This window comes from Colius striatus, chromosome 26, assembly GCF_028858725.1.
Source record: "Colius striatus isolate bColStr4 chromosome 26, bColStr4.1.hap1, whole genome shotgun sequence".
In the NCBI taxonomy this organism is placed as follows: Eukaryota; Metazoa; Chordata; class Aves; order Coliiformes; family Coliidae; genus Colius; species Colius striatus.
In genome coordinates, this window is record NC_084784.1 from 2447475 (window position 1) to 2461253 (window position 13779).

The window sequence follows — 13779 nt, forward strand, 5'->3', positions numbered from 1 at the left end:
CTCTTGCTGGAGGCCTCGGTAGAAGCCGTGGAACGTTTTATTAAAAGGTTTTGATGGATTCGCCTTGGGGATTAACTAAGATAATAGTTTATTGCACTGCGAAAGATTAAACTGAAAGTACCCTGGTGAAAAAAAATAAATAAACATTAAAAGGCTTTTCCTAGCGCTAAATCCCCCTTTTTCTCACCCTAACAAGGGTCCCTCCCCAGCTCCAGGCTGTTTGTGTCTCCTTCCCGGGGCGTTAGATTATTGTTATTATTATTATTACTACTATTAAAATACTTGTGATGGTTCGGCCAGCAGTTGGTCAGGCTGAAGGTGCGGGAGGGACATCCCTCTCCATCTCTCCCCATCCCTCTCCATCCCTTTCCCTTGGGGGAACACAGCTATCCCTAAGGTAACCCTCATTTCCCCACCTCGCTGCGAGCTGTCAGGGCTGGGGTTGCACGCAGGGGCTCGGAGCTGCGCTCATTTGGGTCGTATCGGGTTTGAAACAGCGTGTTTACATACGGAGAGGGATGAAAACACGGCCCGAAAAGCGAGAAAACGGGGACTTTAAATCATCCTCACCTTCATCCCAGCACTTCCACATCTGCGGCTGGCTGCGAGGCTGAGGATCTGCCCTCCCTGGGATGCTGCCTGGTCCCGCAGGGTCCCCCCCCTCGTGTCACGCGTGTCGTCCGCTTCTCCATCCCTCCTCACCCCACTTTTAATTGACCTACATCCAGGGGAAGGGACACCCGAGGACTTTAATAACAGTGGGGTATCGATCCGAGCGTTCAGCAGCCTCCGAGGTGCATCGACGGCGGTTGGGTGTCTCAGGGACGTGTTTGCTGGTTCAACACCGAGACTGGAGGGGGGAAAAAAGAGAGGTTTTCTGCATGATTTTAGGCTGCTTTATTTTTTCTTAAGTATTGGGTCGCGCCCCCGGAGGCAACAACCCCGGGATTGATTTTTTAATGGCAAAAGGTGTTCAAAAGGGATGAGAGCAGAGTGGGGAAAACTGAGCTTCGTCTTCGCTTGGGAGGACTCAATATGCACCGGAGAGGGGGTGGAAAAAGAAAGGCGTTTTTGCTCATTTTATTCACTTTCATCCCATTTTGGTGCCAGGCCAAGGGCTCTGCATCCTTGCAAGGGAAGGCTGAGTCACCTCGGGCACATTTCCTCTGCAGCAGTAGACTCCTCTCTCCCTAAATTCCCCAGTATAAACCCATCCACCCATCTTATTCCCCCCAATCTGGGGCTGGATTAAATTTCTAGGGGAAAAAAAAATCCCAAACCAAACCATCTTCATTGTTATCGTCCATTCCCTCCAAGAAACTTTCCCCACTCTCTTCTCCCCGGCCCAAGCCATCCAGAGAGACTCATGATTGTGGAGCCCAGAAGTGGATTTACAACCCGAGGGATGCTGAGGAAGGAGAGGGGGGGGAGAAATGCTGTTAATTATGAATATTATCATCCCGGAGGAAGATATCCAGAGGATGAGAGCAATAAGTACCACTCAAGCAGAAGCTCTCTTCAACAGGAGAGATCAGCCTCAAGTTTGTATATGTTCCCATCCCATACAATAACAGCTACAGATCTGCTAATGGGCTTGCTGCAGCCCCTGGATACTTTCTCTGCAACTTTCACTTTCTCCCCCCTCTCCATCCCCAAAACACGCCCTTTCCCCCAATACAAGCCCAATGTTTTCTTTTCAGCTTAACCCAGGGTTCAGCAATTACCCGGTGGGTCAGTAGAAGTTGTCTTTGTCCACGAAAAGTCAAGGAGAAATCTTGGCTCCTGTGTCCTATATCACTTAAAAGCATCCTCTGTCTGAGTCCTCCTCTGCCTCTCAGACCCCCAACCCCCCAATAAACCCTCTCCCACAACTCAAAGAAATATTTAAAGCCTAAAATATGTATCTGAAGGAAATAAAAGGGAAGAAAATCACCCCTCCTACCCCCCCCCCAAGGCCAACAAACCAGGGGAGAGCCCAGATGTGGTCACATGAACCAAAGCGACCCAGCACGCAAATCAAAACCCGGGGAAGAAAACGCTGGGGAAGGTTTTGGCTCAACTCAGCTCCGAGCGGCTCCCTGAGGGGTTGGTTCGAGGTGGGGAGCAGTGCTGGGGCTGCCTGGTCGTGCCAAACCTCAGGAGAATTTGGGGAGGAGGGAGGTGGAACTCGTTTTGTGGCGCTTTGGATTGATTTTTTTAAGCAAAATCTGTCTCAAAAAAAGGGAAAAATGAGATTTTTTTTATTTTAAAGGAAAAAAAATCCCTTATTTTTAAAAGGGAAAATGTCAAAAGAAGGAGGGAAACAAAACAAAACCAGCGTGTTTCCTCCCAAGCAGCAAGTTTGGGTCTTGCTGGGCTCCCCACTCGTCCCGGGGAGTTCTCGGGCTAAAGCGCCGGTGCCAATTAAATTGGAAAGCAAATCGCAGCTAGTCCCAAACTTCGACTCTGAGGGGTTTGGGGTGGGGGGGACTTCGCTCAAACCAGATGCTTTGTATTTTTACCACCACTTCCCCCCCCCCCCTCCTCCATCCTCCATCCACGTTTTGGAGAGGCAGCGAGGGGCAGAGCGGGAGGTGAGAGGAACAAAAACCAACAATTTCTCCCGCATAAAAATGAAACATCAAATTAGTTTGCCTCTGGGCTTCATTTTTCCCCTTCTACATTATAACTAGTTATTGAACTGGCTAGAAGATCTAAAGGCCATTTGTGAGGAGAGAAATTTCAATGGAGTTCCCCCATCAATAACTCCTTGGCAGTGACCTATTGGATCAAGTCAAACAGTTGAGGTGAAATTCAGGTCACGCTGTCTAACCAATATTAAAATGCGCCCACTTCTTAAAAAGCCACTTTCAACGAGATTTGAAGAAAATTGAATTCCTGGGTGGGGTGAGGAGGGCGGGGGTTGGGGGGGGGGGGGGGGGGGGAGGGAGGTTGGGGGGAGGAGGAGGAGGAGGAGGGAGAGATGGGGAGACTGGTTTGCATATTGTATCTTATTTTTCCAGTTCTCTCGCAAACAAGAAGGATTCATCTTCAAGCCGTGAAAATGAAGGGATAAATATTTACATTATTAGTTTCTTTGAGGCGAAAGAGGCTCAAAAGAAAGATGTGAAGGCAAGGGCTTTGGGTGACAGGCTTTGCTTATTAAAATCGTTTTAGGCCGATTCATTACTTTTACTGACAAGAGATTTAAGGGGGGGAAAAAAAAATCAATTAACCATTTGCATATTTCTTTGCATAAATTAAACCTTGTCTGTTTGCATTGGGAAGGGGATGGAGAAGAAAAGGGCTTCTTTGCACCCTCGAGTTGGTAAGGGGGAAAGAAAATTAAGGGTTTAATTAATGACGTGTCGTCGCCTACGGTAGAGAGACCCCAAGTGTTTGGTAAAATAATAATAACAAAATAATACGTCTAGGACAGGTTTTTGACTTCTCCCTCCACTCATCCTGCAATAATCAACCCCCTCCTAAAAAAAACCCCCACCAAGCTGGGAATCACAACTCCTCTCCACAAGAGATTCCCGTATCCCGAGGAGGACAGAGCTCTTCTCCCGTGCTGATTCCAGACGGGGCTCGCAGCCCCCCAGCAGATAGGTACTTCATTTTTTTCTGGGCAGCACAGCTTGCTAATGGGCCGAGGTACAGGTTACCAAACGGTCAGTATGGTAATGGCCAGCACAATGAATCCGCAGAGACAATGCACACTGATTTTTCTTCAGTTCTGTCAAAAAGGCGCTTTTGTACTTCAAAACGTCCCCGCGATGGTAACAAGACCCATCTTTCGCAGCCCTCACCCTAAGTAGGAAAAGGAAATCGAGCCCAAATGCAAAAGGAAAAGGAAAGAAACTCTAAAATACGATTGAAAATCTTTCTTCTTCCTTTTTTCCTCCTATTTTTTTTCCCCCTTTTGGTTGCTTTTTTTCCCCCCCTCTCTGGGGTTTGTCCCTCCCCAAGTGTTTCTCGACAGGGTCGTGCTGGTGGGGGAATGAGGGCTGGGGAGCGGTGGGAGGGCTGCTTTATAGACAAAAGAGCTAGATTCTTGTACAACTATTCTTCACACGTCCCCTCAGACTTATTTTACAGAGGGGGGGGAAGAAAAGAGAGGGGAGGGGGAGTGTGTGTGTGTGTGTTTAAACAAATAAGAAATCCAAACACTTCACCAACAGGCACTGATCTGCGGTTAAAAAGCAAAGGGGAGGAGGGAAAACATTAATCCACGAGCAATAAAAAGGGGGGAAATCGAGATTTTTTGGGGTGCATTGGTAAGAAATCGGAGGGATTTGTGGGGGTTTTAAAAATGCACTTTAAAGAAATCCGGGAGCGAACACACAGAGGGGATGGGAGGAGAGGGGCTGCAGAAGCGAGTGCTCAAAAATAGACATATTTGGGTGGGGAATCGGGGGTTGGGAGGTGCAGACGGTGCAAATAAAGTTGCGTTTGCCCCCTCCCCACCATCCCCCCCCCCAACCCGATAAAGGGAGAGAGGACCAGAACCGCCCAGTTTGTGACCTTCACGCCTTGAATTTATTAATGCTTTGATTGCTGACGGTTTGTTTCGGGCTTGATTTGCCTTTTTATTTGATTTTATTTTTCTTAAACACCCAGCCTTAAGAGAACTACCTGTGGATATTTATTTATTCTGCCGAGGCTTATTGAAAACCATCTATTCGGGTCGGGGTTGGGGGGGGGGAAGGGGAATGATGGGGGGGAAAGATGTGCGTAGGTAAAAATTACTTTATTAACTCTCCATCTTTATTCAATATTCCCTCAGCCTTGGAATAAAGTTGTTGCCTCAGTCTGAACTATAAATGTCAAAGCCCTGCATGAGTCTGAGGTGTTTGGGCAGGATGAAGTATAGCTGGGGAAAAGGAATTTATTGGATATATTTAAATCAATGTTTTGGGTTGCAGAATCCATTTCTATTCATGTCCTTTTTTTTCCCCCCACAACCTCGCAGCTTCCATCCTTTCCCTCCCCGCTTTTCCCTTCTCTCCCTATCCCTGAAACCTTTTTTTTTTGGGGGGGGGGGGGAAGAACAAGGATTTGACTTTATATAGGTGTCTTTATAGGCGTTTCTATAGGTAACCCTGGGATTTATCACTTTAGGAAGGAGCAGGCGCTGCTCGCACACGGGGTCAGCAATTAGCGAAGCTCTGCCAATCACCACCCCCTCCCCCCCCCCCAAAAAAATAGCCAAATACAGCGAGAAAACGACTTATTCCATGTCCCGGTGCCACAGTAAATACGGTGCTGTTGTCGAGGGGGGCTCAGCAGCCCCCTCCCTGCCCCTTGCTCCCCCCTTCTCAACCCTCCCCGTCGCCTATATGTACCCTGTAGACTCGAATTTGTGTGAGCGTCTCCCAGTCACAAATTCGTCTCTAGGGGAATATATGGGCGATGCCAGAGCCTTGGAAAGTTCTGCTTTCCTTTAATTGCAGCGCTCCTAATTAAATCCTCAAACCCTGCTGATGTCATTTTCGACAGGGAGTTTATTCCAAGTGCGAACGCGGCGTTTGCTCTTTGCCAGGGCTGGTTAATAAATAAACACTTTTTTCTCCTCCTCCCTCCCCCCCCCCCCCTTTTCCTTAAAATAAGAAGAAAAAGGTAAAAAGCAAAATCACGGCGATGATTGGAGGGAGGGGGGGGGGGAGTGCGGGGCAGTGCTAATAATCCAAATAAAATCCCATTTATTACTTTTCATCTCCAGAAGAAGCAGCAGCCACCGCAAACACAACTCGCAGCCAAGAGCACAAAGAGCCCCGACCATTTCGCAGTGACTGATTTATGGCGTTTTACAACCCCATAAAAAGCTGTAACAACCAGCCAAAAGCCTTCGACACCGCTGGCACATTTAGTCTAATAAATAAAACATAAACAGTTAACTTTATGTGTCACTTTTATTGTTATCAAGTAAAATATGGCAATGCCCTGCAAGCTATGATTTTCAACTATAATTGTTATCAAGCACAAGGAGGGGATACCCCACCTCCTTCCTCTGCCCCTCTCTTTAGGGTGAGATGGAGAGGATTTTCTTCTTTAATAACCAATAGAAAAAAGCTTTAATTGAGGCAACCAGAACCCTCCCAAAATATTGACAGCCATTTCCAGCTCCCCGACCCGAGCCGGGGGAGGTGGGAGCCATTTTTTACCGCATCCCTCCAGCTTTACCCCGAAAAGAAGATCTCTAGAGAGCAGAGCTTGAGTTATGGGGAGGTCAACGCTGAAAGCAAGGGCCTGGGATGGTCGGGGGGACCGGTCCCACGTGGGGTGGGGGCTGCACACGCGTGGCCGTGTGACCCCCCCCCCCGTGGGTGCGTTACCTGAAGCATCCAGGGCCGAGGGAAAAAGGAGGGTGATGCCCCTCCATCCCCTGCCCCCAAAACAAGCCCTCTCTGCCTCAAAAGCCAGAGTTAAGCAAAGTGGGGGTAACTGGGGGAGAAAAGGGGGGGTGTCCTCGTTGGCTGCGGAGGAGAGGGGGGAAGGGGTTAGCCCCCACCTCGTCCTGCCCGTGCTGCTGGATTTAGGCAGGGGGAGGGAGAAGCCCTGTTTGTGATTTAAGGCAGGGGCATCAACGGAGCTGCAAACCAGCCTCTACCTTCCAGGTAACTGCCACTCCCTCCCCCCCCTCCCGCCCCCCAATAGGTGCTGGTAGTGCTTAACCCTCTCTCTTCTGGGATGAGGGGGGTAGGGCTGGGGAGGGGCGTCAGGATGTGTCCCCAACCTGCCCTGTCCCCTCTCTCGGTCTTGAGAGGGGGTGATGGAGATGGGGGCTCCCGGGGGTTGAGTTTGGAGGGGTCTTTAGGGTCAGTGCAGCTCGGGGAGAAGGGAAGCACACTCACATTCCCACACTCGCATTCCCACTCAGGCACTGACACACCAAAGGCGGAGGGAGTGTGTGTATGTGGGGGGGGCTCATTGTTCCCAGCTTAGCTCGTGGGGGGGACGCTCGGCTCCCCCCAAACACCCCCACTTACCCTCATCCTCACCCTCCCACACTCATCTTCACACACTCACCTTCACCCTCACACAGTCCACAACCACAATGGTCCCCCATTGTGTCTGTGCCCCCCCACCCCACCCCCATCAGCTGAGGTTGGGGGTGGGGAGGTGGGGTGTGATGCACCTCTCCCCGAAGAGCATCTCCCCGCTTCTCCCCTCGCCCCTACTCCCACGCCCTCCCCCCCCTCCCCCTTCCCCTCCCCTCCCCCTTCTATCAATTTGGGTACATTTTGCAGCAGCTTTTGGTTCCTTATCCGGGGACTGGGCCGGCGGGTGTGATTGGCCGGGGATGTCACATGGTGAAAGTAACTTTACGGGGTCGCCAGCTAGTAGGAGGGCTTTATGGAGCAGAAAAACGACAAAGCGAGAAAAATTATTTTCCACTCCAGAAATTAATGATCATGAGCTCTTATTTGATGGACTCTAACTACATCGATCCGAAATTTCCTCCATGCGAGGAATATTCGCAAAATAATTACATCCCAGACCACAGTCCGGAATATTATAGCCGGACGAGGGAGTCCAGCTACCAGCACCATCACCAGGAGCTGTACCCCGTGCCACGACCCTCCTTCCCCGACCGCCCGTTCAGCTGCGGGGGGCTCCAGGCTCCCGGCAACCCGGCCGCGCTCCAAAGGGGACCCGGGCAAACTCCAGGAGGCCAACACCTCTCAGAGAAAGCACAGCAGCTCTGCGAGCAGGCTGCTCTGTCCACCTCCTCCACTTCTCCTTCCCCAGCCCCTCCAGCCTGCAGCCAGCCAAACCCCGACCATCCCAACAGCACAGCTTCCAAACAGCCCATAGTCTATCCCTGGATGAAAAAAATCCACGTCAGTACTGGTATGCAACTTTTATTTTCCTCTTCTGTCTCTCGGCTCTCTTATTTTCACACCATGCTCTTTCCCCTCTCGCCTCTCTCTCTCTCTCTCTCTCTCTCTTTTTTTTATTTCCTTCCCTTCCATGAGAGTCTTTGGGTTAGCACAATTGAACTGGATTTACGACTCCGAATGGGTAATTACACCCACCATAAATTTTATAGCCGAGCTACTGTGGGCAGCCTTAGCCATGTGGCTCGCTCTGTTATGTATGTGTGAAACTCCGAAAGCTTTGTAAGGGGTGCATAAATAATTCAGTCTTTTGAGCCAGGGAAACCCCTTCCTATTAGAATAGAAACTCTTGAGCTGCCCAAAGTTCTTTATTACCTATTTAGCCTACTACTTTTTTTTTTCCTCCCCTTCTCTCTTCTCCCCCTCCCCCCCGGCTGCTCCAGTCGCCTCTCCCGACCCTCTCTCCATCCACGCTGATTTTCCTTGTGTGTTTTGTGGCTTTTTCCCCCCTCTGTGTGTTTGGTTTGGTTCGGTTTGGTTTTGTTGTTGTTTGGGGTCGGGTTGGGGTTTTTTTTTTTGGCGTTGTTTTGTGGGGTGTTTTTTCTTTTGTTTTTTTCTCCTTTCCTTTCTTCTTTTTTTTGTTTTTCCTTCCCCTCCTTTTCCAGTGAATCCCAATTACAATGGAGGCGAACCCAAGAGATCCAGGACAGCCTACACCAGGCAGCAGGTTTTGGAGCTGGAGAAGGAGTTTCACTATAACAGGTACCTGACCCGGCGGCGACGCATCGAGATCGCCCACTCGCTTTGCCTCTCCGAGCGCCAGATCAAAATCTGGTTTCAGAACCGAAGGATGAAATGGAAAAAAGACCACAGGCTGCCTAACACCAAAGTACGGGCAGCCACGGCCGCCGCCGCCTCCGCCGCCGCCCCCGCCGCCCCGCCGAGCACGGCCGCGGGCGAGGAGCTGCCCTCCGCCGCCGCGCAGGACCCGCGCACGGAGGATATCACCAGGTTATGAGCAACCCTTAGACCCGCGCACAAATGACTCTGGATTATTTATAGGATCTAATATATATATATATATATATTTTGGTTCTTCCCCCTCCCACCCTTCCCCCCTTTTTCCCCCTCGTAGTTTTCCTTTTATTATAATAATAATAATAATAATAATTAATAATAACGATTATTATTATTTTTTCCTGTGCGTATAAAAAAACAAGGGGTCTCCCCCAAAAGACCACGGGCTTTAGATGCATGCCAGATAGCATGAGGCCAGGTGTCTGTACCTGCAGGGCTTTTTTTACGCCATTTCAGGGGTTTATTTATTTTTTAAAGCTGGGGGATGGGGAGGGGAGGGCGGGGGGGGGGGAGGCAGAGGTAAATGTTCTGTTGGGTGAATTTGATGAAGAAATGATGATATAGACGGCAAAGAAACAGTTAGACACAGACACACGCACATACACACAAAAAAAGAGGTGATTAGAGGTATTTTTTCCCCCCCTCTTGCACAACGAGCGAAGGAGCTGTTGAAGTTCTTTTGTAGCAATGCGAAGAGCAAAAAAAACCAAAAACCCAACAACAACAACAAAACAAAACCCACCCAAAACGCCTTAAAAAAAAATAGAAACAAATAGCGATTTAAGAAGGGGAAAACAACAAAAACCCCCAAATAATCAAAGGCGAACAAAAAGCAGCTCCGAAAAAAGCTCGTCAAGGCTGGAGGAGAAATTGAGAAGCAAAAGGGGAGTGAAGGGAGAGGAAGAGTGACATATTTAAAAGAACTAAAAGCAGCAGGAGATTTGAAAGAAGTCAGTAGCGAGGGGTTTTTTTTTGTCGTGGTTATTTGTGTTTTTCGGGCTGATTTTACATGATCATTGTAAACTTGCAATAAAGAGTTTTAGTGTGTTATGTGAAAGTCCCAGTGTTCAATAAAACCAGTCAGTGTGGATTAGTTTTACTTGGACGTCTGCTGGCTTGTTGTTATTTTTTAATCCCCACGTCTCCCCTTTGCAAACCCGCCCCGAAATAATAATAACAATAAGGATAATAAGGATAATAAAACGCTGGGACGATGTGCGATGGATCCCATGTGCACCAGTTCACTGCTTAAGTGAAGTTTAACCAAACCCAGCCATAACTCTCAGCTCCAGGGATTTTTTTTTGCACATGACATCACGACGTGGCCGGTGACTTTAAATCTCAGACACTCCCAACCTGTAAATATTGGGGAAGGTGGGTGGGAAAAGGGGGGGGGGCACGGGAAGGGGAATCAGGGTGTTCAGAGAAGTGCTGTGGCTTGGGGTGAGCTTCCAGTCGTGTCTCCTTAATTCCTTTCCCTCCCATAGAAAATGGTTTGGTTTTAGCTCCTCTCCTTGCTTCCAACTTTGTCTTTTCCTCGTGTGTTTTTTTCCCCCCACCCCTCCTCTCTTTCTTTTCTTTCAATTAATTATCATGATTATGGTTATTATTTTCTCCTGCTGTCGTGGTGTTCTCGTGGTGACTCGTTCAAGCCAAAGGGTCAGATTGAATCTTGCCAGGCAATGAAAAAGCTGTTAAATAATAATAATAACACTAACAATAATGAGAATAATGGCAGTAATAGTGCTAATAACTGTAATTCATGGCTCCTGGCCTTTGGAAGCAGATTGGCAGCAGAGGGGGGGGATTTCAGGGTAAAACCTGAGTCCCCCTCACCCAGTGCAAGGTGTTTGTGTTTCCCTGGCAGGGCAGGGGAAAGGGGTGCAGGGGGGGGACCGGGATTAAGCTTTCCTCCCCCCCTTTTTTTTTCCTCAGGCATTGGTTTTGGGAAGTTTACTGCTTAAAAATCCCGGGGACAGAGGGCTGGGAGAGAGAGGCCTGTTCCGAGTGTTCCCCTCCCCCGAGCCCTGAACCCCAGACTTAGAGCAGAAGAGGCTTTGCAAACACCTTGCTTTAGGTTTTATGCCGTTTAATTATGATTATTTCCCTCCCCACACCCCCTCTCCAACATCGATTTAAGCTGCCATTAAACAAATCACGGTCTCAAACCCCTTTGTGATGGCTGGATGTGGAGAAGGGAGCAGCTTATCCTTTATCCCAGGCAGTTTCTATGTAAAGCTCATCAGCTTTTCCTTCCGTTTTTCTCTTCCCATCCTGCTTTAGTGATACTCATGTGAGGGTGAGGTTGGAAAGAGAAAAGATCTCGATAGGCTCTGTAACCATCACTCCTCTTTAAACCTTTCCTCCACAGAGAAGGGAAAGGTCTTGGGAGCCAGTTGGGATTTGGGCTTTTTCCAAGGAAGATCCCAGCCTGCAGAGTTGAGGATGGGGAAGGCAGATAAACCCCAGCCTTAAGAAAAAATGGAATTGAAATGTAAATAAAAAGGATGAGTAAACAGCACTCAAGACTCGGCCCATCCGTGGGGGGTTGGATGTTTTTAATATCCTCTTAATCAGGCAAGAAATCAAAGCAGAGAAGGAGGAAAAAGACACCAGGGAGGGGAGAAAAGGAGGTTTAATGCAGGAAAAGGCAGAAAAGGAAAGCACAGCCTCAGCTGCTGGGAAGTGAGTGCTCTCCCAGAACACCCCAGGTAGGGCAGCACCTCAAATTTGAGGTAGGGCAGCACTTCAAATCTGCTCGGAGGTAGGAAACAGAGCTGGGCACCTGCAAGTTGAGCTGGAGCCAGGAGGAGGAGGAGGAGGGTAGGGAGGGTGGGTTGGAATCCATCGCTCCAGGTTGGATTTCTCCCTCTGTTTTCTTAGAGTTTGGAGTTGAGGGTCGGGTTTGGTTGGTTGCTGAGGGTGCTGTACCACCTCCCCCTCCCCCCAAGGCCGGGTGTATCTGGTGGAGGGGGGTGTTCGGGATGGCACTCGAGGAGAGGGAGGTCCTTTGGGTGCCAGGGCCATCGGATGGGCACAGGAGGGTCCTCACCCAGCGTGTCCCCCAGCCTTGGCTGTGACAGAACTTGGGCTACTTGGAGGGGAGTAGAAATACACGATATAGCCCTGGGAAGAAGGGAGGTGGAGAGAGGAGGGGAAGAAAAAGGGGGGAAAAGGGAAATAAAGAGAGGAAGAAGGCAAATGGATAAAAGGGAGATAAAAGAGATTAAAAAGGGGAAATAAAAGGGGGAAATAGAAGGAAAAAGAAGATAGAAAAAGGAAATAAAGGGGGAAAATAGAAGTGAAGGGGAAAAGGGGGAATAAAGAGGAAAAAAGGGAAATAAAAGGGGAATAAAAGGGGAAAGTGGGTAAAAAAAAAGAGGAAAAGGGAAATAAAGGAGAAAAAGGAAAAATGAAACAGAAAAAAGGGGTAAAGGGGAAAATAAAATGAGGAGAAAAAATAGGAGGGAAAAAAAGGTGAGGGAAAGGGCAAAAAAAAGGGGGAAAATGGCTGTTTCTGCTGCAAACAGCCCGAGCCCCGGTGCCTTTTTAGCCTCTTGACGCCTCCATATAGAGAGGCTGAAAGAAAAGTTTATTGAAGTTCGGGTAAACGGCAAACATGGGTTCACGGAAAGGGCAACTCTTCTGTCCCCGCGGCTCGGGGGGAGCGAGAGGGTTGACCCCGACCCTCCTGACCCGCCGCCCCGTCAGCGATGTCCCCTTCGCGTCTGCCGACCCCGAGCCAGAGGCACCATCGCTGTTGAGAGGCTTTGTGGGTTTTACCATAGTAATGGGGTGTATGGAGGAAGGGAGGGGGTGGGGGGGGGGGTGGGAGGGGTGGGGGGCTGGGGCAGATGCGATGCGTGTTATGGCATTGTTTCCCGGCCAAAATAACCCGGGAGAAAAGGGGAGAGAAGGGTGAAGTGGCGGGCAAACTTCTCTCCCTTCTTTTCCTCCAGAGATGCTCTGTCTCCCGGCTGGTCCAGGAGGCTCTCCCAGCCACGTAAGTAAAAAACCCCATTGCAGGGAGAAATAAAACGGCCCCCAAAGCTGAAGGCATGAAAAGATTTGGAGAACTTTAAAAATAAAACGATTGGGGGGGGCGAGAAAGGGTATTTTTAAGCAATTAAGAGATTTTAAAGGAAAATGGAAAGAATTTCTGACATTCGAAGATTTAGAGGTAAAAAAGGAGATTTTTTTTTCAAATGAAATGAACCCAAAGCAGAGCAAAAAATAAATGAAGGAGCCGCTGCAAGTTTGGGAGGGTGTAGGAATGGAAATCAGGATGCAAATGGGAGCGGGGATGCAGAGAGGCGGGGGGAGCAGAGGTTTGGTTGTGGGCAGCGATGCAAAAGAACCCCGGCTTTCTCCATCCAAAAAACCCCCCAGGAGCTGCGGGACAGGCGGCCAGAGCCATGCGGGGATGGAGGGAGAGCTTAAAGGCAGCAGAACTCCTCCGGAGGCACCCGAGCTGCTTCACCCCTGGGCTATACGTCCCAGACCTGTCCCTGGCACCTATAGATGTGGCTGTAGGAGCCCCCCGCCCCCCTCTCCCGGGTGCTGCATTGTTCAGCTCTCGGAGAGTTCGCTTGAGTTTGATTATTGGGCTATAAAACTCCCAGCAACAACGTGTTTCTGGAGGCTCAAATGAACATCTGAGGCCGAGGGGCTTCTTTTTCTTCCCCCCCCCCCCTCCCTTTTATGTTCTTCGAGTCCAATTTGGTTTGAAGTTTCCTGATAAGTTGATTTTACCGGTTCCTTTCGCAGCTCCGTCTTTTATTCTATGTTATTTCCCCCCTTCTCTCCCCGCTCTTCTCCTCTTTAAGCAGCTTCGCTAAGGGCTCGGGTTTTAAGAGGGCTGCCAAGTCGTTTTACGGAGACTTGAAGTGGCAATAAAAAAAAGAGAGAGAAAAAGCATGAGGATGTCTTTGTAGCCAGAGCCTGAGAGGAACCGTAACCCCCACCTCAACCCCCTTTACCAGCGAGCTGAGAAAATTCCCTTCCTCTATTGCCTGTTGAAGGGGGGGAAAAGGGTAAATAACAGCTCCAGAGATGCTCAGGGGAGATAACTGCAGGCAGGCGAGGGCCCTGAGCTCAG

At 49.4% G+C, this 13779-nt stretch overlaps 1 protein-coding gene across 1 annotated transcript; it reads left to right on the forward strand.

Annotated features, from left to right (window-relative positions):
- Positions 1 to 7379: 7379 nt before the first annotated feature.
- On the forward strand, positions 7380 to 8946 carry HOXC4 (homeobox C4). Its single transcript, XM_010205781.2, has 2 exons — positions 7380 to 7836; positions 8489 to 8946. The coding sequence occupies exons 1-2, from the start codon at positions 7392 to 7394 to the stop codon at positions 8839 to 8841; spliced, it is 798 nt and encodes a 265-aa protein (XP_010204083.2). The 5' UTR covers positions 7380 to 7391; the 3' UTR covers positions 8842 to 8946.
- The last annotated feature ends 4833 nt before the right edge of the window (positions 8947 to 13779 follow it).

Coding starts and splice junctions, on each gene's coding strand:
- HOXC4 (XM_010205781.2), top strand. CDS start 7,392: ATGATCATGAGCTCTTATTTGATGGACTCTAACTACATCGATCCGAAA. Junction 7,837..8,488: donor AAAAATCCACGTCAGTACTG/GTATGCAACTTT, acceptor CTCCTTTTCCAG/TGAATCCCAATTACAATGGA.